Source organism: Sparus aurata, chromosome 13 (assembly GCF_900880675.1).
Source record: "Sparus aurata chromosome 13, fSpaAur1.1, whole genome shotgun sequence".
Classification (NCBI taxonomy): domain Eukaryota; kingdom Metazoa; phylum Chordata; class Actinopteri; order Spariformes; family Sparidae; genus Sparus; species Sparus aurata.
The window spans coordinates 35,357,319-35,381,980 of NC_044199.1; the positions used below are offsets into that span (position 1 = coordinate 35,357,319).

At 41.1% G+C, this 24,662-nt stretch overlaps 1 protein-coding gene across 1 annotated transcript; it reads right to left on the bottom strand.

The window, feature by feature from the left end:
• Nucleotides 1-1,557: 1,557 nt before the first annotated feature.
• On the bottom strand, nucleotides 1,558-24,079 carry mpzl1l (myelin protein zero-like 1 like). Its single transcript, XM_030437374.1, has 6 exons — nucleotides 23,928-24,079; nucleotides 20,429-20,610; nucleotides 12,260-12,470; nucleotides 10,137-10,266; nucleotides 7,755-7,860; nucleotides 1,558-4,830 (listed from the first exon to the last, which is right to left on the bottom strand). The coding sequence occupies exons 1-6, from the start codon at nucleotides 23,998-24,000 to the stop codon at nucleotides 4,735-4,737; spliced, it is 798 nt and encodes a 265-aa protein (XP_030293234.1). The 5' UTR covers nucleotides 24,001-24,079; the 3' UTR covers nucleotides 1,558-4,734.
• Between the last annotated feature and the right edge of the window lie 583 nt (nucleotides 24,080-24,662).

A 24,662-nucleotide genomic window follows, 5' to 3' on the forward strand; every position in this document is an offset into this window, starting at 1 on the left:
AGCTGTTTCTGGCTGTGAATCTAGACAGAGAGATCTGACTCAATGACAAACTTCTCCTGATGATAAAAACAGTGTGATGTATTTGAAAGCTCCAGAAACAGCAAATCAATAGACCTTCTACTGAGACAAACATCAAGTCATCAGCTGATGGTGAGAGAAGTGAGCAGCTGTCGAATAATTCAACAGAACAACATAATCAACTCCTGAGGTGAAGAAAAAGTACCTGAGAGTCCTCCAGCACATCAAACACATACACATGACTGTAAAATTAAGAAGAAGAAGAAGAAGAAGAAGAAGAAGAAGAAGAAGAAGAAGAAGAAGTGATCTCACCTGCTGTCTCACCTGCAGAGCGTCTGCTTCACTACAGCACGACTGCTTTCACATTCAGCTCCCCTCATCTCCATTATGTTGATCAGTGGTGTCATGTGTTGAGGCGCACACACACACACACACACACACACACACACACACACACACACACACACACAGCATCATGTTACACACACACCTCAGTGGGGTTGTCCCTTTATTTCCAGGGATTTACCTGCTTCATGCTTTCAGTTTCTCTTCAGCTCAGAGACACTGAGGCGGCTATAATGCACCTGGAGGGACTTGGTGACATCACAGTGACATCACAGTGACATCATAGGGATTTTAATGTGATATTCCAGTTGTTTCCTGGGAGGTTTCCCATACTTCTATCCCCAAGATGGCGCTGTGCTGGTGGCATCCTATCGTAGTTGCTCCTGGTACTTTGTAGTTTTATTCAGTTTTATCTATCTATCAGTTTCCACTCAGCTCAGAGACACTGAGGCTGCTTTGATGCACCTTGAGGGACAGATGATGTCATGGTGACATCACAGGGATGTTATTCCACATTCATTATTTTAATATCTGAGCTCAGTGATGATGTAATCATCAGTGAGGCCTGTCCTGCCTCCAGGTGGATCTGTGCTGCCTCCTGCTGGTCACGCTGTGTCACCACAGCTGCTGCGGGACTGACCCACATCCTTCAGGTACTGATGAAGTGAAACTTCTTTGTCTGAGGGGAATGTTGTATTTTTACTTCGCTACAGTAATGTAACTGCTACAGTTACTTTGATTTGATTCATTTAATATGATGGTCATATATTAATGCACATTAATAAATATAAGCAAATAAAACGTCTGTCAGGACCTTAAAGCTCCGAAATGTAAGTTTCCATGGTGAGAACTTTCACCTTTACTCAAGTAACATTTCAAATGCAGGACTTTTACTTTTAACAGAGTATTTCTACTGCGTGGTATTATTAGTTTTATTTCAGTAACAGATCTGAGTTCTTCAATCTCTGGATAAATGTGTTCAATTTTTAATATTTCAGCTTGAATTAAATTATATGAAAATAAACAAATGTATAAATGATCATTCACACATTATCAGTATTTAAATAGTTTGTGTCAGTGTGAAGTCCTGTTGGATCAACCACTGACCCTCCGCTGTGTGTGTGTGTGTGTGTGTGTGTGTTTATTAATATAAAGTTATGATAATAATAATAACAATGAGGACAAACAGACATGTGATTGGCCGGGAATAAGTTTTATATAAAATTTAGACAGTGGATACAGAGGCGATATTATGTGTATAAAAAATACATAGAATAAAAAGAAAATAAATGAATCTTATCTTTTCTATTTGGAGCAGACGTTCAAGTTAGCTGATGAAATGTAAAAGGCACTAAATGTACAACATTCCAGTTTAAACAGGCCAAACATTCAGAGATGAACTGAAATAAGAAGAGAAGTCACAGGCAGTCTGTTGTCTTTGACAGGAAAGACTTAGTGCAGATTCACAACAGAACAAAATAACACACAACTATTTATACCATCAACAACACGTACAGACTGGTCAGGAGAGAGGAGTGGACCAGCTGCTCACATCTGTCATCATAACTTAGAGTTTACATCTACAATAAACACCGACGAGTCTCACAGAGAGCAGCAGGTCGTTCGGCTTCTGCCCTCTGCTCACTAACAACATGGACCAACACAAACACTCGTGGAAGGCCACAGTGTCTGCCGGCTCTGCCAGGCTCCAGTCAAAAAAACACCAAATTAAGATTCTCTTCAGTCACAGTGAAGAGAGGTGTTCAGTTGCAGCTCAGAGGATCCACTCATCTTACAGCTCACTGGAACTAAATGAATGAGCCGATTTGATGTTTGGTTTGACTCGTGCTCTCCTGAGGATCGATCTGATCGGCGCTTCTACTTCCTCTAAAACAAACCACTGAGTTCCCGGATCGGACTCCAGAACAAATGCTCTAACTGTACGTTTCTGCAAACCACAGATACTTTACATTTGTTAGTGTCATATCATGTTCTGATATTACGTTCATGAGCCGACTGTCATATCAGCAGGTGGAGGAGATGGTGGTGGAGTTACAGCCAGAGACCACTGTTCAGGGCTGTGTTTAGACATCTGGAACATGAAGCCACTGGACATTTGTAATGACTTCTGGGGATGCTTTGCAGCCGTGTTGGTGGAGACAGAAGACACAACAGAGTCGACTCAACGTGACATTGAAAACTAAAGAAAGTTGAAACATCTGTGGATTGCATAAACATACACTGACCCCTAACCCTACCCTATAGTTTGAGATAATTGTTAACGTAGCATGCTAACATGCTAAATACTATCATCACATTAACTCTGTGTGTTTCTGTGACTAAATGAAGCTGAACTGGATGTTTCTGGTGCCGACAGATGGAGCAGACACTGTGACATCCGAGTGGCTGAAGAGGGGAACTCGACTCTCCTCCTCCTGAAACATCCACAGCCCAACCACCACACTGGAATGACTTACAGTACACAGCACTAAATATCTTACAGAGCAGGAAATATATACAAATACTGGTCAACATTACTGCATTCACAAGCTGAAGCTGAAGGCATTTAGACAGAAATCATTCTTATAGGTCAGAGGAGAAGTTTGGCTTTGAACAGAAAATCTTTTGGAATGCATTAAAGCTTCAAAGCATCTCAAAAAAACTTATTCGACATATTTGGCCCATTAGTGTGAAAATAAAAAGCTTTACAAAAAACAAATGATGATATTTATCAGTATAATGATGGTTATGTTAGTTAACTGCATGCAAACAGTGTTTTAGCATCTGAAGCTCCCAGTTTGTTTCATCCCAGCTCAACATGCATATTAAAAAAAAATGACTTGATTTATTCTACAAACAGGCAGGAACACAAACTGCACCTGGGCTGCATGTGTTCACTTTTTTCAACAATAAGCAGACACTCAGAGCACCCAGAGTTATTATAAAGAGCATTACAGAACATGTGTGGCTGAGGGGAGATCAGACGGGCGGCACCACAACAACATGCCAGGAAACTGAAGCGTTCACAGTAACAACACGTCTTGTGTCTGAGCGGTACCGGCTGTGTGTCACGTCATCATGCAGAGTTACTGTAGAAATATACGTTATACATCCTATAGAACAACATGATCACAGGAGGATGGACGAGGCTTCAGCAGCCTGATGCACCAGCTGTGCTTCACATGGAGTTACAAACAGAAACATGATACAGAGTGAACTTCAGGTGTGACTGTGTGAACAGCTGGAGAGCAACAACTTTACACAACTTTGCAGAACCTCACAGAACTTTGTTTTATTACACTGTAACTTCATGGCACCGCTCACCGTCCAAGTGGAGAAATGTCAGTTTGTTGTAGTTAAAGTCAAACCAAGAATGTAGTTTTGTGTCAAAGCTCAGTGAACTACATCGTCTCATCAACATTAGACAGAACCAGCATGGAGCCAACTGGGTCAGAAAAGGTCCTAAACAAGATAATAATACATTTTATTTAAGAAGCGCCTTTCAGGACACTCAAGGACACTTGATGAACATCACAATAAATCTGCTCATACTGACAACTGCAGTTCTGATTCTGGTTCAGTTCTGTGAGCTGCTGATATACAGGAGCAGCTCTACAATGTTGAAGTTAGGAGACGACGTCACTGACGATGCTGTGACGTCTTTAACATTTTCACAGTCTGATATTTAATTAGTTTGATGTCAAACATCATGTGTGTGATTCTCTCTAACAGACTTTAGCTTGAATCCCTCTGAGCTTTTGTGTGTTTGAGCAGCTGAGCGTGATCAGAACATCAGGATGAAGCAACCAGCGTCTGTCCACACGGACACAGGACGGCTGACATCACTCTGAGCTTCCATCGATTAGGACGTGAGAATACAGTTTGCTGTCAGATGTTTCTGACCTCCTGCTCGCCGTGCAGCCATCTTGATCTTAACACCAGTTCACTGCAGCACTGGGTCAAATGTAAAGGTGAATGTATACAAGCTGGTGTGACAATGTGATGATGTCAGCTGGTGCATCAGACTGCTGAAGCTCCTGTAGATACAACAATTAATCTATGATTCTATATGATGAAGACTGTGACTGTAATGATTCTATATGATGAAGACTGTGACTGTAATGATTCTATATGATGAAGACTGTAATATGATGAAGGCGTTGTGGTGGTCCCTGTGTTGAGAACAATGTAAAGGCTGATCTGATGAAGTGTGTTTACATGAAAGCACATGGAGACATCATGACATCATCATGTAACAGCATCATGCTTCTTTAACCCCCCCCCCCCCCCCCCATTCTGTCCCAGAGCAGCTGATCGAATCTCATCATACTTTACTGTGATTATTGATTATTGATTAATGCTTGGTCCTCTTCAGTTCTTACGGATGTCAGCGTACACCACCGGCTCCATCTTATGGAACGAGTTCTTACTGCCTGAGTGGTCCAGCTGTGCGTATATCACCGGGCCCTGCAGCACAACACACATACACACACACACACAGGTAAACATCACACCTGAGGAGCTGGGTGGGAACCTTTAAGTTATTCAGTGGAACTTCTTCATGTTTTAAATGAGTTTGACTGGATTAATTAGAGATCAGGCACCATGTTGAACAACATGCACACGGCTGATTATTTAAAGAGCTGAAGCGATCAGTTCATTAATCCATTAGTTGATCCACAGATAATCAATGAGATCACATTAACTGTGTCAGTTATTTAGCATCCAAAGTAAAAAATATATCATTTCAATCCGGCTGCAGTTTCCCTGTGTTTCACTAATGAACAGATTCCTTATATATACGAACCCTGATTCCAATGAAGTTGGGACGTTGAATAAAATTTAAATAAAAACAGAATACAATGATTTGCAAATGCTTTTTTAACTTATATTCAATTGAATACACTACAAAGACAAGATATTTAATGTTCAAACTGATAAACTTTATTGTTTTCTTGCAAATATTCACTCATTTTGAATTTGATTTCTGCAACATGTTCCAGAACAGCTGCAACAGCAGCATGTAGCGCTGTGTTACATCAACTGTCCTTTAACAACACTCAGCAAGCGTTTGGGAACTGACGACACTAATTGTCGATGTGTCGTAGGTGGAATTGTTTCCCATTCTTGCTTCAGTTGCTCTACAGTCTGAGGCCTCCACTGTTGTATTTTGTGCTTCATAATGCGCCACACATTTTCAATGGGGGACAGGTCTGGACTGCAGGCGGGCCGGTCTAGTACCAGCACTCTTTACTATGAAGCCACGCTGTTCTAACACGTGCAGAATGTGTCTCGGCATCATCTGGCTGAAATAAGCAGGGACGTCCCTGAAGAAGACGTTGCTTGGATGGCAGCATATGTTGTTCCAAAACCTGTATGTCCCTTTCAGCATGTATGGATGGTCCTTTTCCTCTTTGGCCCGGAGGACACGACGTCCATGATTTCAAAAACAATTTGAAATGTGGACTCGTCAGACCACAGCACACTTTTCCACTGTTGGTCAGTCCGTCTGCGCTGAGCTCGGCCCAGAGAAGCCGGCTGTGGTTCTGGGTGTTGTTGATATCTGGCTTTCACTTTGCATTGTAGAGTTTTAACTTGCAGATTAACGACAAACTGTGTTAACTGACAATGGTTTTCCAAAGTTTTCCTGAGCCCATGTGGTAATATCCTCGACAGAATGATGTCGGTTTTTAATGCAGTGCCGTCTGAGGGATCGAAGGTCACGGACATTCAATGTTGGTTTGAGGCTTCGCTGCTTACGTGCAGCGATTTTTCCAGATTCTCTGAATCTTGTGATATTATGGACTGTAGATGATGAAATCCCTACATTTCTTGCAATTGTACGTTGAGAAATGTTGTTCTAAAACTGTAAGACTATTTGCTCACGCAGTTGATCACAAAGTGGTGAACCTCGCCTCATCCTTGCTTGTGAATAACTGAGCCTTTCAGGGACGCTCCTTTTATATCCAATTATGGCACTCACCTGTTTCCAATTAACCGGTTCACCTGTGGAATGTTCCAAACAGGTGTTTTTTAAGCATTCCTCAACTTTTGTTGCCCCTGTCCCAGCTATTGTGGAACGTGTTGCAGGCCTCCAATTCAAAATGAGTGAATATCTGCACAAAAACAATTAAGTTAATCAGTTTGAACATTAAATATCTCGTCTTTGTAGTGTATTCAATTGATTATAAGTTGAAAAGGATTTGCAACTCATTGTATTTTTTATTCATTTACGTATTACACAACATTCCAACTTCACTAGAATTGTGGTTTGTATTTTATTCCACCTTTATTTATATATAAAGGTTTATTTACATCGGTAGCAGAGTGACGGCACACCCATCTAATGGTTCAAATCCCCCATTTCCCCAGCTGCATGTTGCCGTATCCTTTAGCAAGATACTGAACTCCAGCCTGCCCCTGAGGAGCAGCTGTAAATGTGTGTGTGTGTGTGTGTGTGTGTGTGTGTGTGTGTGTGTGAATGTCAGGCTGGACAGAAATGAAAACATGAATTTGCCGTTTCTCGTGTGATGCATTGCTGCAGCTCATCTGTGCATCACATTGTGTCTTGAGCCGAAGAGTGGGACAATCTGCATATGTGCATTACTTAATGGGAGGATGTAGCCAATCAGAGGCAGAGGATGGCGGGTCATGCCGAGCAAAGTAGTGTGATTGAAAATAACGCAGCTACAGCAGTAGCAACTGTACATCTGCCGACTGACTGGAGTGAATATATTTTATAATAGATATATACAAATATACATTTATATAATGCCTGTTACACAGTGACGCACATTAGTCACAGAAGTGACAGAAAGGCTGCACTCAGGAGCAGGTGTGTCTCTTTGTCGTGGACACTTTGCAGACCTTCAACATGCAGTCTGACCTTGTTTACCTCCTGTAAACCATCAAACTGACATTCTTCCTCTGCACGACTGAACCATAAAGAGCTAAGCTAGCTGTTTCCACCGGTTGCAAGTCTTTATGCTAAGCTAAGCTAACCAGCAGTCTATAATAGCTTCATGTCTAACAGACAGACATTATTATTATGTATTATTGAGAGTGGAATCATCTGACTCTCTGCAAGAAAGAAAAGAAACAGATTTACTAAATGTTGAACTTCAACTTTTCTTCTTTTAATCAGCTGATACTATTTTCATGTTCTTCAATGATCTTAAAGTTTTGATTTTTTTATCAAATATAAATAAACTTTATATTAATGTTAAAGGTTTCTATGACTGATCTGAATACTAAATACTAAATATGTTCAATGAGTCAGTGGACAGTTAAATATTTCACATCCGTCCAGTTTAAATAATGAGACGTGTCCCCAGTGACCTGCTGTCAGTCAGCTGACTGTTTCTGTTTAGGTCCTCAGGTGCAGCTCCTACCTGTAGTGGTCCAGAGGGACTGGTGGACCTGGAGCCCTCCAGACTGGACTCCACCTTCTTTCGAGGCTTCGGAGCCTGAGAGCTCACACTCTCCAGGGACGTACAGCTAATGTAGGGTTAGAGTTTACCACCGTGTCACATGGAGACAGACAGACAGACAGACAGACAGACAGACAGACAGAATGGAGCACAAGAAATAAAACATGAGAGATGAGCATGAAACTAACAGAGAGCAACTCCCAGTACACACTGGGAGCACAGACAGATACTGGGAGCAGACCAGAGGTGCACCGACTGGACTGACATCAGACGACTAATCATTCAATAACTATTTCAATCACCAAACTTCTCTGAACTGTGTGATCCTGTCAGAATGAAGCGGGTTCAGCAGCAATCATCAGTTGTGTGACTCATGTTAAGTCTAGCCCTTTTTAGATAGAAAAGGCAGCACAAGGTAAGGACGGCAATGTGCCGGCCTGTCATTCTAACATGGAGGTGTAATATTCCTCTTTTTTCCAAAAGCCGCCACCGGGGTAGGCATAAACATGTGATGTGACGTGAAGCACGAAGATGGGGGGTGAACAGTGACAACGAATGTATCTTCAAAATAAGAGCTTTACATTGCACCTCATCGGAGTTTAGAACTGGGTTCTAAGCGGGGGGCTTTTAATTTGAAAGTAGCGACCGTTACTAGCTTGCTGCTACAACAACAAGCAAACACAACCAAACAGCTACAGAGACATCTCCTCGGTCTCTGTAGCTGTCCAGTTGTTCATCTTAATGTCCGCGGGTGAAATGATGGACTGACTGCTGTGATCAGCTGTTTCCTGGTTTTAAAACTCCCCGGCTGTGGGTCGCACAACAGCGCAGGTCATCAACACCTCAGCCCACCTCACAGCAATTGCCGGCACATTGCCGCCTCGTTTTAGATAGCAGGCGAGGCGGAAATAAGTGTACCCTCCGAGGAGGAAAATCGGCGGACCAAAACAGACCCCCAATTTACCGGCCTCTGTCTAAAACCGCGGACCGAGCCGCCAAATGGACGGGCAAATTGGCGGCTGGCTGCCCTGTCTAAAAACAGCTTCTGAGTGAGGTGATGTCAGTTTTTGGGGTTAAACATGGCTGACTGCTGCTCTCTGCAGCGGTGTCAATTATCTGACAAAGATTGTTTATGAGGTGAAAGAGGTGTCACTCTGTCACACTGCTGCGGAACTGAGAGTGTTTTTAAGATTCTGACCAACCAAACAAAGTGAGATGTCTTCTCTCCAGAGGATCACTTCATGACAACATCACTCTCATCAATAATTTAATAAAGTTTACACACTTCCCATTTTTGAACCACGACCTGCAGCATTTCTATCAAGAAGCTCATGAAAAGGTACGTTCTGTCAGATACAGCAGGCTGCAGCTGTTTCAATGTGTCAGGAACATTAATCAATATTCAATGTAATAAAGTATCTGATTCAATTCTATTAAAAACTAACCCTAACACTTCAGGTTTACCTTCAGAGTCTGAAAACAGTTGATTAAAGACGTCACTTTGGCCTCTGAGACATCAACTGTCCCTTCATCTGTTCAGTCCACAAAATACAAACAGGTGATCGGTGCACCTCCAGTAAACTCACAAAAGAATTAACTCTTAGTGCATCTTCTGAACTCTGTTGTCATGATAACTGCAAACATCCGAGTTAAAACATATTTCATAAAAAAAAAAAAAAAGCTTTGATGAAGTGCAGAGATGAGGAGGAAAAGTTAGTCTGAGCGTTAGTGACGATGAAGAGTGAGGAGACAACATGCTAATCGACAACAAGCCGATCGACAACGAGCCGATCGACAACGAGCCGATCGACAACGAGCCGATCAACAACGAGCCGATCGACAACGAGCCGATCGATGATTTTAGCAGGAAGTGTTAGTGGTGTTATGGACACGCACACTGGGATGGAGGACAGTGACTGACACCAGTGGAAACACAAACCCCACATACATCGCTCAGATACTGATCATTCTTTAAACTAAACTTAAATCAATCCATCTGATTCCAACAGGATCATTAGATGGTGATCAAGCCAGAAGGTGAAACTACCTCACACACACTCACACATAGAGGAGAGTCTACACAGATTATTAATTAGTAACGGCATGAAGTCAAACAGATTGATCCCCACACTGAGAGAGAGTCGTGCTTCATGCAGAGAGAGTTAACAAACTGTTAACAGCTGATTAATAAACCCCAGAGAGAGTTAATGAGCTGTTCAGCATCTTAATGTATTAATATTTATTGTTTGGAAAATAATTATGATGTTCCTCTACTGAATGTTGAGAGGTCGAGTAACACTAATTAGAGTCATTAGTGTGTGTCTGTGTGTGTGTGTCACTGACCCTTCATAATCATGGCGGTTGTGAAGGACCCTCATGGTGATGCAGGCTGCGACGGCAATGATGACGAGCAGAAGTAAAACTCCACACACTGCTCCAACTATAACTGTTGTGTTACTCTGAGGGAGAGACTCTACACACACACACGCGCACACACACACACACACACACACACACACATACACACACACACACGCGCACACACACACACACACACACACACACACACAGTTAGTTTTTAAAAATACAGATGACCCTTTTGGATTCTGGAATCTGTCCTGATTGATAATCTGGGATTTCTGCTGCTCTGCTCTGATGCTACATCCTCTGACACAAAGCCCCGCCCACAACAACATCTGATTGGTTGCACAACACAATTAAAAGACTCTAAACACTTTGTGCATAAAGTAACTAGTAACTAAACGTATCATATAAATGTAGAGGAAGAATAAAGAAGAGTCGTTGAGTAAACTGTACTCAGGTTGTTCTAGTTTCATTTTTACTTTAAGTTTTTGTTGATTTCAGTTTCAGCTGATAAAGAAAACATATTGATCGAGTTGTCATGGATAATGAACATTTCTCGCAACACACGGCAAAATAAACACAAATGAAAGCTCCTCGAGTAGATTTAAATAAAACTGGCCTTAACGATGAACTGAGCTGATGTTCACGTTCAGCTGAGTCTCCTGACAGGTGACCATCCAACAGGTGTGTGTGTTAAGGAACTGTGCGTGTGTGTGTGCGTGTGTGTGTCAGTGAACAAACGGCCACCTGCAGGGTGGAGACAGTCAGCTGATAACAAGCTGTCACATGTACCTGTGAGCGTCTCACAACATGATCAGACCTGCTGGAGATGTTTCTATGTTTCTTTCACCTGAACACACTGACACCAACATCAGTCCACGACATGCTGCGAGTGGAGCCAACATGATCATTTCACTTAACTAAACTAAATTTCACTTTTGAGCTGAATTGTCTCCTGTTTGTTGTACTGTTGTTCTTATGTGCAGTGTCCTTGAGTGCTTTGAACGGTGTCTTTAGATAAAATGCATTATTATTATTATTATTATTATTATCATTATTATTATTATTATTGTTACTAACATGTGTTTGATATTTGTTTGAATCAGCTCACAGCCGGAGGACGTCGAACAGAGAGGGTTGAACACATATTGATAAACTCCACCTGGTCTCTCCGTGTGGTTAACAGCTAGATCACTAAACAGTTCACTTCAAGTTTTTACCATCAGAGCCTCGTTTAAACCTTCTCACCTCCTGCTGCTGCTCTCCTTTCACAGTAACAGCTTCCTTCAGGTCCATAACACAGATGCTTTATTGTAAAGCAGGAAATGCACTGTACTTTTGTGTATACTGTGGACTTTGTAAATCTGTTGTAATATCTGTTTACTGGTGTTGAGACGGACTGCTGCCCTGCAGTCTCTGTGAGGATCAGCACAGTTAGATCTGGTCATGGTGTACAGGACAAGTTCAGTTCTGGTTCATGTTTCAGTATTAAGCTTTCAGACAGGAAGACAAGAAGAAGAAACCAATGAAGACAGCCGGTTATACAGCCGTCTGTGAGAACACCTCCATCACTGTGGTAACCAGGATTAACAGCTGATGTAACATCCTGTTGAAAGACGGTCCATCAAGAGTCAACACTACAATCCACCTGCTCAACAGGCATTCACAGGTGAGATGATCAGGTGTACAGACCACTACACTCAGGTTTAAACAGGCTGTAAGGTCAATCCTGTTTGGAATAAAACCAGAGTTACAGAAGCACCTGTCCACCTGTCCACTCACTAACATGTGATCACAGTCAATGAAATGATAAAACACACTGACAGAATGAAGCCATGTGTTTGTGTGGAAACAGGACAGATTGAGCACAGTGAGACAGACAGCAGGCTGCTCACATGTCAGCCAATCAGAACACAGTGTGAACACAGCATGAACCGAGAGTCAATGTGTGTGTGAACATGCCTCGGCGGTGTGTGAACGCAGCACAGGTGGGACTCCAGCCCTGGGCCTCTAGAAATGGGACACCTGCTCTACAAACGAGCTACCTGGTCACAAATGTAATTATCACCTGTAATAATAATAATAAAGATGCATCGACTGACCTCTGAGGACGACCCTGAGCTCGGTTCTGGCCGGTGTTCCTGTAACATCCGGCGGGTTCTTGACGTCGCAGAAGAAGGTCCCGTTGTCACTGAACTGGGCCGGACTGAGCTGGATGGACACATCTCTCTTGTTGATGTCTCCAATAAACTGAACTCTGTCTTTGAACTCGTCCTGACCGGGGAAACCTTTCCCATTGGAGAAGTAGAAGATCTACAGAGAGAAGAGACAGCGGTCAACACAGTCTGTCACCGTCTTCATCTTACTCTGTTATATGTTGTCTTATCTCTGCGTTTTATATTTCTTGTTACTGCTCTTTTCACCAATATTGTATTTTGTGAACATCAGATTTTACTGCATTTTAATTGCTTAATTTGCCTTTCTTGTACTGACTATGCTATTATGTTCTGTGAAGAACCTTTTAACTTTGGTTTTCAAAGGTGCTATAGAAATTAAGAAGTTTATTATTATTATTATTATTATCATTATCATTATCATTATTATCATCATCATCATCATCATCATCATTATTATTATTATTATTATTATTATCATTATTATCATCATTATTATTATAGGCATTATTATTATTTTTATTTTTATTATTATCATTATTATTATTATTACCATCCTGTTCAGCATGACTGAGTCTACACAACACCATTTAATACACGTAGGGCTTTGACTTTTGGCCAAAAATCATATTCGAAGTTCGTTTGTTTATTAATATTAATATTCGAATATATTTGAATATTTATTAATAATATTTTGACCATTAAATGCCTTCAGTAAGACCTATATTGGTATCAAACTTAAGTTGTATATGTTCTGTCCACCAGAGAGCAGTGTATCAGTCAATGTCAATAGGCAGGCAATGATGTTTTCAGAAGAAAAACACAGGCGCTAACCAGGACGCTAACGTCACCTACAGATGACCAATAATAGCCTTGCTAATGAGCTCGCGATTCACAACTTCACCAGGCGTGAAAAAGCCTCGGAATCTGAATTGAAAATAACATTTACAAGCAAACACATTTACAAAAAATAATGCCCATAGCAGGTTCGAATATTAAGGGCTGCCTAATATTCGTTTGAATATCTTTATTTTTGTAAATATTCGAATTATATTCGAATAACGAAGTTCGGAGTCAAAGCCCTAATACACGTGAGCATCACACGTGAACATGTGTCCACACTAATGTTTGCAGGTTGTCTTTTGTACTTACATGTTTAATGACACAGATGTGAACATACTGCAGATGTGTGCGAGTCTGAGTCTGTTCTGACATGATGACTACACAGTTTTAACCAAGAACACAGGTGGACCGGGCCCAGTGTGACTGACAAGTTAACACACTGAGGGACGTCATGTGGACGTGATCCACATACTGTTTCCATACAATACACTGTTTACATCGACTGTAACAGCATGAAACGACCCTTTAAAGTTATGAGGCTCAGTCTGCTGCTGGTACTGATTTATTGAATACTGTACATTACAGAAGCTGTGATATACATAAGCTGAGAGGACGCAGCTCACCATAGACAGAGCTTTAGAGAACTGAGTCACAGCAGAGTCACAGCTGAGTCACAGTAAAGTCACAGATGAGACACAGCTGAGTCACAGCTGAGACACAGTAGAGTCACAGCTGAGACACAGTAGAGTCACAGCTGAGTCACAGCTGAGACACAGCTGAGACACAGCAGAGTCACAGCAGAGTCACAGCTGAGACACAGTAGAGTCACAGCTGAGACACAGTAGAGTCACAGCTGAGACACAGTAGAGTCACAGCAGAGTCACAGCAGAGTCACAGTAAAGTCACAGCTGAGACACAGTAGAGTCACAGCTGAGACACAGTAGAGTCACAGCAGAGTCACAGCAGAGTCACAGTAGAGTCACAGCAGAGTCACAGTAGAGTCACAGCAGAGTCACAGTAAAGTCACAGCAGAGTCACAGTAAAGTCACAGCTGAGACACAGTAGAGTCACAGCTGAGACACAGTAGAGTCACAGCTGAGACACAGTAGAGTCACAGCAGAGTCACAGCAGAGTCGCAGTAGAGTCACAGCTGAGTCACAGCTGAGACACAGCTGAGACACAGTAGAGTCACAGCAGAGTCACAGCAGAGTCACAGTAGAGTCACAGCAGAGTCACAGCAGAGTCGCAGTAGAGTCACAGCTGAGTCACAGCTGAGACACAGCTGAGACACAGTAGAGTCACAGCAGAGTCACAGCAGAGTCACAGCAGAGTCGCAGTAAAGTCACAGCAGAGTCACAGCTGAGACACAGCTGAGACACAGTAGAGTCACAGCAGAGTCACAGCTGAGACACAGCTGAGACACAGTAGAGTCACAGCAGAGTCACAGTAAAGTCACAGCAGAGTCACAGTAAAGTCACAGCAGAGTCACAGCAGAGTCACAGCTGAGTCACAGCTGAGACACAGTAGAGTCACAGTAGAGTCACAGCTGAGTCACAGCTGAGTCACAGCTGAGACACAGTAGAGTCACAGTAGAGTCACAGTAGAGTCACAGCTGAGACACAGTAGAGTCACAGCTGAGACACAGTAGAGTCACAGCAGAGTCACAGCTGAGTCACAGCTGAGTCACAGCTGAGTCACAGCTGAGTCACAGTAAAGTCACAGCTGAGACACAGCTGAGTCACAGTAGAGTCACAGCTGAGACACAGCTGAGTCACAGCTGAGACACAGCTGAGTCCAGTGTTTCCCCTACCATTGTACAGGCCTGGTGGGCCGCCAGGCCAAGGAGACCTGCCGCCAGGCCAAAAAAAACAATCAATACGCCAAAAATAAGCCACCTATCAATTCATTCATAAATCAATAAGCATTTACATTAGGAGCGCCTCTGTGCAGCGCAACGCGAGTCAACCTGCTTCTTTGCCTAGTAACGATGCGAGTACGGCTGCTGCATGCGTGCAGATGGCACTAGGGACGGGGGGGATATGACCCCCCCCAGATTTATAGTGACCCCGATCCGTCCCCCCCACTCAGGGGTGTCGCATCCGTGGTGGATGTGGGTGTTTTAACACCCACATTTTTCCCGGTGAGAGGGTTCAAAACCCACACTTTTTCTGCAGTTTTTCCACAGTTTCGTACAAATGCCTCACTACAGTCGCTCCGTTTCTCTGGCCGCTCTGTGTCTGCGCTCGCTGCAGCTGCATCCTCTCTCCTCCCTCTCCTGTTGCTGCTTCAAACTTGACACCGGCTTTGTGACTGACACGCTGATGATTGGCTGTTCTGACTTAAGTCCCGCCTCTCTTGCTCTGTTAGATTTATTGTTCAGCTCGTGCTGATGAGGCGGGATCTACCGTAAAATACCAAATAATAGCCGAGCGTGTATTTGTCTCAACCACTTAACAGACCAGATGTTTATTTGGGACAGGTGTTTAATTCCCTCCTCACAAAAATCCGGGATGAAATGTCACAAACTTCTCCAGCTCCTCTGTAAATTCTCTGGAAACAGAGAACAACCAAAAACAATGGGCCTCATTCACCAATATCTTCTTAAGAATCTTCTTAGATTCTTTCTTAAGTTGTTCTTAAGAGGTTCCTTAAGAAAACCCTACGTCAGATTCACCAACTCGTTCGTAAGCCTCAGAATTGTTCGCAGCTGTGTTCTTACATTGATGAAAGCCGCAGGAGCAATATATATATATTGTTTTGCGGGCCTTGGATGGAGAAATGCCACGTATAAATAGGGTGGGGGGGTTACTAATTGATGGCATGTTTCCAATTTACTTGATTTATCTTAAATCATTGGCACATTTAATTTATTTTAGAATTTAAATTCTTTGTAAATTACCAAAAATATGAAATAAATAAATAAATGAATAAATATGACAGAATTATCACTGTAATATTGCATTTTATTGAACTACACAAGAGAAGAAAACACAACCATGCCAACATTTCGGCACTGAAATGTGCGTAAGAGTACTCCTGAGTGTTCGTAGGATTTGTTCTTGCCTAAGAAAAAATCCTAGATAAGAAAAAATTCATGAATGCCACAATCTTCGTAAAATCTTCGTAAGTGGGACTTAAGAACAAATTTGTTCGTAAGAACGGTTCATGAATGAGGCCCAATGTCTGTAACGTTCTCTGATGATTATAAACGTTGATTACTCCTGATACGTTCAGTATACAGGTCGACACCAAACCATGATGTGTTTTATAATGTTTTTATGTGTTTACAGCTGCTAATGTATGTAACGCTGTTACTGTGATGACATATGACAGTTAAATATTTAATCTGTCTATAATAAGCGCATCCTGACATGTTACTGTTATTTTTGATAATCTAAGTACTAATAATAACAATCATGACAAAAAATTAACAAAGACTGTAGATCAAGATAAGAAGCTGCAACTGGCAGTGAGCAGCTCTCTTTTCTATTAGCAGTGAAGTGACATAGTCCATGACAGAACATTATAAAATATGATAATGTTTAAAAAAACATTTAATGGTATACAAAAAGTACAGTTTCAGTAGGCTTCTATTATAAATATTATATTATATTATAAATAAACGAATCAAGACAGACGTCACATTTACATGTCAGGGTGTGGTTATTATAGACACAGATTTAATATTCAATATTTAAGTGTCATTTATCATCACCCCCGACCCAAAATTGTTGTAAAAAAAACACCACCACCACATCCATCCCCCGCACTTTTGAAAAGCTTACTACACCTCTGATTTCAACAATTAAAAATAAGAACTTCATAGTAAATAAACCCACGTTTCCACTGCTCGATGCTGTGCTCATTCGTGTCGATTATGTTTTAACGTTTAGGGGACGTGCTGTAATGACATAAATAAAACATAATCCGGTGGCGGTGACGAAAACTACATTGAATGGCAGCCGCCATTTTGTTATGCCCAAACGGCGTCTGTGCATACATCACGCTTCCAACGAGATCCCGTTTTTTCTCGAGTAAGCAGGAAAAGGAGAACGCAAAAATGCCACCAAAGAAAAAGATAAAACCTATTGCAGGTCAGCAGATTATTTGAACTTTAGTAATTTATTTTGGTGTTATTTATGTTGCTACAAAAATGCTGTTTGATTTGAATGTCATATGTCCTGCCACTGTGACAGTTGTTTTCAATAAACTTTTCAGCTTTGGAATTTTATTTGTTTAATTTCAGATACATTTTGAACATCATGAATATATCCGTTTATTATAACCATATCATACCACCATCAAAGGAGTTTAACACTCAATAACATTTAAGAAATAGAATAATATAAGAAAGAAATACATTTCTTTAACTGGGGAGTCGGGACCCATTGAATTTCCCAGGGGCCCACTCAACTCACCACCCGTGGGTCCCGGGGACTCACTACATTGAAAACCTATCAACATCACACATATATATATATATATATGTATACATATATATATATATACATATATATATATATACATATATACATATATATATATATATATACATATATACATATATACATATATATATATATATATACATACATATATACATATATATATATATATATATATATATAAATATATATATATATACATATATACATATATATATATATATATATAGACATATATACATATATACATATATACATATATACATATATATATATATATATATATATATATATATTATATATATATATATATATATATTATACACACATATACACATATATAATATATATATATATACACACATATATATATATATACACTATATATATATATATATATATATATATTAATATATATATATATATATATATATATATATATATATATAGATTATATTATATATATATATAATATATATAATAATATATATATATATATGTGTGTGTGTGTTGTGTGTTGTGTGTTGTGTGATGTTGTGTGTTGTGGTATGTATGTATGTAGTATGATGTATATATATATATATATATCTATATATATATATATATCTATAATACTATATATATTATCTATATATATATTATCTATATATACTCTCTATATATATATTCTAGCTATATATATATATATATATCTCTATATTATATATATATTTTGCTGACAGCTCGGTCCCCCCCAGTTCAAAATCCCATCTGCGCCCCTGGGCTGCTGAGAGCGCGGGCACATATTCTGGGATGTTTAAGGTTTGTTAGCTAACCGACTATGGCGCCGCCGAAGAAAAGAAAAAATATCGCGGGTGACAGACAACTTAATATAAAGAAATTCTTCTGCCAGACTCCAGAGCCAAGGAAAATAGATGAAGGGAGAGTAACAGAGGCAACTCCAGAAAAAATGACAGGTGCAGGTGAGACGGAAGAAAGGGGGGCAGATTGCAGTGGAGAGGGGGGCTGCTCGAGGACCGTTACTGCCCCTGACACCGGGCCGACTGCTGATCTCTGTCCGGCGGGTGACCGCGGGCCCGGACCGACCCTTGTCCGACGGGTGACACCGGTCCGACTGCCGACCCCCATCCAAAGGGTGACCGCGGGCCCGGACCGACTGGTAACGTTGACCCAGCAAAAAAAAATACAGCTAAACACAGAACATCTGGCTGGGATCCTGAATGGCTTAATAACCATAACTACAGCCCTTGTTGTACCACACTCCCCATGGTGAGTTTACAATTTGTTGTTTAGCTTATATTTTTGTTCTGATTGAGGAGCTTCTCTCTCTTTTTTTTTTTTTTTTTGGTAAGCAATAATGATGAAAATAACACAGACAATAGGCTAGTTTTCCCAGGCACTGTCAAATGTATGTAACTCTGTTATAATAAAATGATTAAAAAACGTATGTGTTTGTTAAAAAAAATATTTATAACTGATAGAATCTCAATTATGTAGGGATGTTTTGTCGCTTAAGGCCCCCACACACCGCCCAGACGTCCAACTGCCTTATCCGACCACTCCGTTGCCTCTTGTCTGACCCATTCGGCAGAAAAGTTGCATTGAACACACCGCTTCGACGTGCTGCCTACGCCACAGTAGCGTGTACGTTCTGCGCTTGCGCGAGATGCAATAAGCGGGTGGCGCTTGTGTTGTGAGTTGTAAACGAGAACCTTATGCACGCAACTCTCTTTACTTTCGATCAAAACGAAACTTAACTATTTCCGATAAAAAACAGCTGCATACTAAACATGCAGCGAGGCATTACCAGACGAACAAGAATTAATTCGTCCTGAACGGACATAACAACTAGTCTGGTGCCAGTACTGCAAAACATGAAAACGGGGAATGACGGAACGGAGTGCATAGAAAAACAAAGCGCACACAGTATTCCGTCCCTCCCACACACCGCGCTGATTCGCTAGCACACCGCCAATCAGAACCGCCATTCAGCTGGCACACAACCAATCAGAGGATCCAATGGCTCAGACGTCCGACGGCCCTCCTCCTCAGACTTCGCATGCTCAGTCGGATCCGACAACGTCCGCGCGGCTCCGAAAGCTTCCGACAGAGCCGAACACACCAAACATATTTGTTCCCGACCTCGTCCGAGTCTCTCCAAACGCTTCAGACGTCCAACGGTTGGGCTGGTGTGTTCCTGCCTTTATGCCACAGTCACAGTAAATTCACAGCTGAGTCACAGCTGAGTCGCAGTAGAGTCACAGTAAATTCACAGCTGAGTCACAGCTGAGTCGCAGTAGAGTCACAGTAAAATCACAGTAAAGTCACAGCTGAGACACAGTAGAGTCACAGGAAAATCACAGTAAAGTCACAGCTGAGACACAGTAGAGTCACAGGAAAATCACAGTAAAGTCACAGCTGAGACACAGTAGAGTCACAGGAAAATCACAGTAAAGTCACAGCTGAGACACAGTTGAGTCACAGGAAAATCACAGTAAAGTCACGGCAAAGTTGCAGCTGAGTCACAGTAACATCACAGTAAAGTCACAGTAGAGTCAGAGCAGAGTCAAAGTAAAGTCACAGTAAAGTCACAGTAAAGTCACAGCTGAGTCACAGTAACATCACAGTAAAGTCACTGTAGAGTCAGAGCAGAGTCACAGTAAAGTCACAGTAAAGTCACAGCTGAGTCACAGTAAAGTCACAGTAAAGTCACTGTAGAGTCAGAGCAGAGTCACAGCAGAGTCAAAGCAGAGTGACAGTAAAATCACAGCAGATTATCGTTATATACACACGAGCTCTGAGGACTCACCACATATGGAGCTTTGCTGAACTGGTTATCGGGCTGACTGGACTGGAAGCTCCAGGTGACAGAGGTGGAGCTGCTAACCACTTCACTGGACTTGAAGGTGCAGCGGAGGACTCCTGTGGTGCCGTTCTGCATCATCACCTCAGGGTCGGCGTGGATATCTATGGCTGATGTAGGTCTGAACACTGAGCATGAAAAAGAACATGGAAATAAGTTGAGTGCTGCTGGTTTAAATAGATCAGAACACAGCGGCACCCTGTGTGTCAGAGTGGAGAACAGAACAGAGTTGGTGCAGTCGGGGACGTTACAGGCCTGGAAATCAGGGTTATGTCAGTCACAACTATCAGGAGGGAAACAGCAGAGCTACAGTGAGTGTGGTCATCAACACAGCACCTCATCAGATGTTTCAGCGCTACAAAGGTTGAGCTGCTCCCTCTTAGTTTCTACCAACAACTCTACCACCGATCAATCAGCTCAATCACATCACAGTTTCTCACAGTTAAATGTGACATTTTCACATTTCTTGTAAATGTATCACAACAAAGACTTGAGAGATTTTTTATTATTAAATCAATACATAATTCAAATACATACTGCTTTTTTTAAGTGTATTTTTTGGCGTTTATAAGGCTTTATTGTAAGTACAGCTGAAGATGTGACAGGAAACAGGATGAGAGAGAGGGGGAGTGACACATGGCAAAGGGCCCCAGGCCGGGACTCCAACCCGGGCCGCTGCAGTGAGGACAGAGCCTCTGTACATGGGACGCTGCTCTACCAGCTGAGCTAAACGGCTGTTGTTGGTCATTGTTGTTTTTGTTTCTATACACACCTGTCTGTATGTACATAATAGCTTCATTATTAATTCTCATTATTATCATCTCATATGTTTGTCTGTCATGTTAATTGTTCTTGTCTGTGTGAGAGATGACTGAGTTAATTAATAAAGATCATAAGGACCAATACAGAAGGAGGATTGTGATGAAACACATGTTTGGCTTTTTAACGCTTAAAAAAATCAACTGATCAATAAATCAATAAAGAGATGAATCCACAGCTCCCTAACACAGTCTGCTGGTGTCCAGTGTACATATGAAGGAAAATAATTCATTCTTTTAGAGCCATAATAAGTGAGAGGACAGGTGTGTGACCCAACAGATGTGTGACTCAACAGGTGTCAAAGCTTTCGTTTGGCTGAATTATTTCACACAAATTAACATGTTTGTTTATTTCTCTGATTCTATTAATTCCTTCTGAATCGGCTCATTGTTGTTTCAGGCCTTTATATTCTTTACTCTCTGCAGGGCACGCGCACACACACACACACACACACACACACACACACACACACACAGAGCTGAGGTCAGATCTGAATGAGCTGACAGTTTAATAACACAGCTTCAGTTTGACTTCAGGCTGAAAGACCAACAGTGTTTTTTTCTGCTCTGTGGAGACTTTGTTCATGTAAATATACACTTCCACATCATTTTGGACTGTCATTATGCCTGTGCAAAAAAAAAAAACAGAAAAACTAGAGCAGAGAATAAAAAACAACTCAAAAAAAGCTTAACAACATGCTGCTGAGGTGGTGCCCACATCACCCTTGCTGCTGTGCCTGCTCCACCTTCTAACAGGAGGGAAAACACTGCATGTGGAGAAGATCAATATGTTCTCTTTAATGTTCCTTAAACAGTTCAATATGATAACTGATCTGTGTCTGTCAAGTTGTATGGTAAATCAATACTTTAAATGGTAACAACAACTCCCCTTTATGTCACATAGCAACACGGATTTATAGAACTATTAACATCTTATAAAAACACATTTGTCATATGGAACATCTGCCCCTGCAGTAACAGAGCAGAACAGATACTGATTCAGTTCTGTGTGTTCTGTACTTTGTGACTGATATTCAGACTGAACATTTACATCAACAGAAGCAGTTGTGACAGCAGACCAGCAGATCATTTCACAACATGAAACAGAAGGAAGTGTGTGTCGTCTGTTTCCTGCTGTCAGCTGTTTGTAGTCTGAGATTTAAAAACAGAGAAACCACAGTTCACTTCTGAACGTCCAGTAATTCAAACAGCACAGTAGGAGAGATGTGTGTTTATGGACTGTGGCTCATTAAGCTGTCCAGTGTTAAACAAGATATTAATTAGCAAGTAGTTGATTTTTTGTGTCAAATTGTCCTCATTTATTAACGCACTTCTTCTTCTTTTCTTCTGTTGACCATCTCCTGTCCACTCTGCTGTAAGGACAGCTTCAACAACACATTTTTTTTTTATTGCAATTTACTTATTTCTATTGTTATTCTATTTTGCACTGATATGAGCATTTACTCCTTTAACACATTCTCTTATTACTGTCTTATTGTTATGTTATTGTCATTTTGAGCGATATCTGCCAAAGCAACTCCTTCAGGATTAATCCAGTTATTTCTCATATCAGCAGATGATTCTTCAGCCTGGAGCTAATGCTTCAGTGTCTGCTCTGACAGTTTGGTTCTGTTGGGATAATAATTACAGAATGAATGAGATCATTATAATTAGAAGACTTCATGTGTTTACTGACATGATATTATCGAGTCAAACTCGTGCACTCGGCTGTGTTATGAAGAGTACATGAATATGTGGAGGCGGCTTTCCTGAGTGGGTCAGCAGGAGGTTAGCCAACCAGGAAATCAGATGTTCTCTGAGGTTTGGATGCTAAGCTAGTCAGAGTCAGGCTAACGACAGAGCTGCTGTGTTGGCACAGTTTTAATTTACAATATGTTAATAAAATACACTAAGTTTTCTATAATACTGATGTCTGATGACGTCACTGTAAACAGTGTAAACATATGTGTTCTTAGCTCGTTAAAGACGATCCACCGGACGACACGTAGTTACCGAAGACACTCTCTTCACGACACCGTGATTTAAAAATGTGCAACTTTAATGACGCTATGTTTTCCACACACAGTGCCTCAGTTATTACACATCCGTGTTAACATATAGTGTATTAATGGAAAACACGCTTCAAATCGGCATAAATCCAACACAACCAGCCGCACTTATTCCGGCTGAATATTACCGTGAACTAACCGGTTAGCTTCTGTAGTCAGCGTTATTTCCATCACTTCACCTTCCACAGACCGACAGTACACAGGGCGGTAACCACCACTCTAACCAAATCTTATTCACATTTTAGTGAATTTAACTGTTTCTTCACATATTATCTGGTTCGTTATATCGATGTGTGAATAAGGAGGGTGCAGCTCAGATTCTAAAGATTACTGTGTTCGGTTAATGTTAAACCTGATGTGTAGTCGCAGTGAGGGAGAACAAAGGTACATCAATTAGCCTGATTGTGAGCGGAGGTTAGGAGGGTGTTTAGGTGTCTCCGTTCCTGAGATGAGACACAACAACGCTAGCTAGCTAACCTGGTGTCCCACCTTAAATATCAGCTCAAAATCAAACATTTCAATATCAAACTTTAACCCGAGCGGTTCTCCAGTACTCACCTAATACAACACACAGCGTTAATCCAGTCAGTAAAAGCCGCCTGCAGTCGCTTTTCGACCCTTTTCGTTCCATTATGTTGTAAACAGGAGGAGTCCCTCCGCTTTTTTCCACCTCTGTAGGACGACTCGATGCTTCTTCGTGTAAAACTCTGCGGCGGGAAACACAGTTGAGAGCGCGCCGCCTGCCCCCCTCAGGCCGCCAGGGGAACTGACCACTGCACTTTTTACTGCATATTAACCTGAGGTGTTGGAAGAGTAACCAAAATACTCGAGTATAGGTAATGATATCGGGTTAAAATATGACTTTGGTAAACTTGAATAAAAGTCTTAACATGTCTTATATTAAATGTATATATTTTTAAAATAATTTGTAGGTACCTGTATTTTAAGTATTTCCATTTTCTGCTACTTTATAATTCTACTCCGCTTCTTTTATCTGATAACTGTAGTAACTAGTAACTTTACAGAATACATGCTTCAATTCATTTATTTTATCATCAATATATAAGTATACACTATCTACGTACATAGATGGATCAGGTGATTTACTGATACTTTGATACTTAAGTAAGTATCCATCTATCCATTTTAATGTAATATCAGATACTTTAAGACTTGTACTCAAGTACTTTTCATGTGGGTGACTTTCACCTTTATCAAAGTAATATTTTAACAATGTTTCTCTACTTTTACTCGAGCATGACTGTTGGGGACTTTAAACATCACTGATGGTTT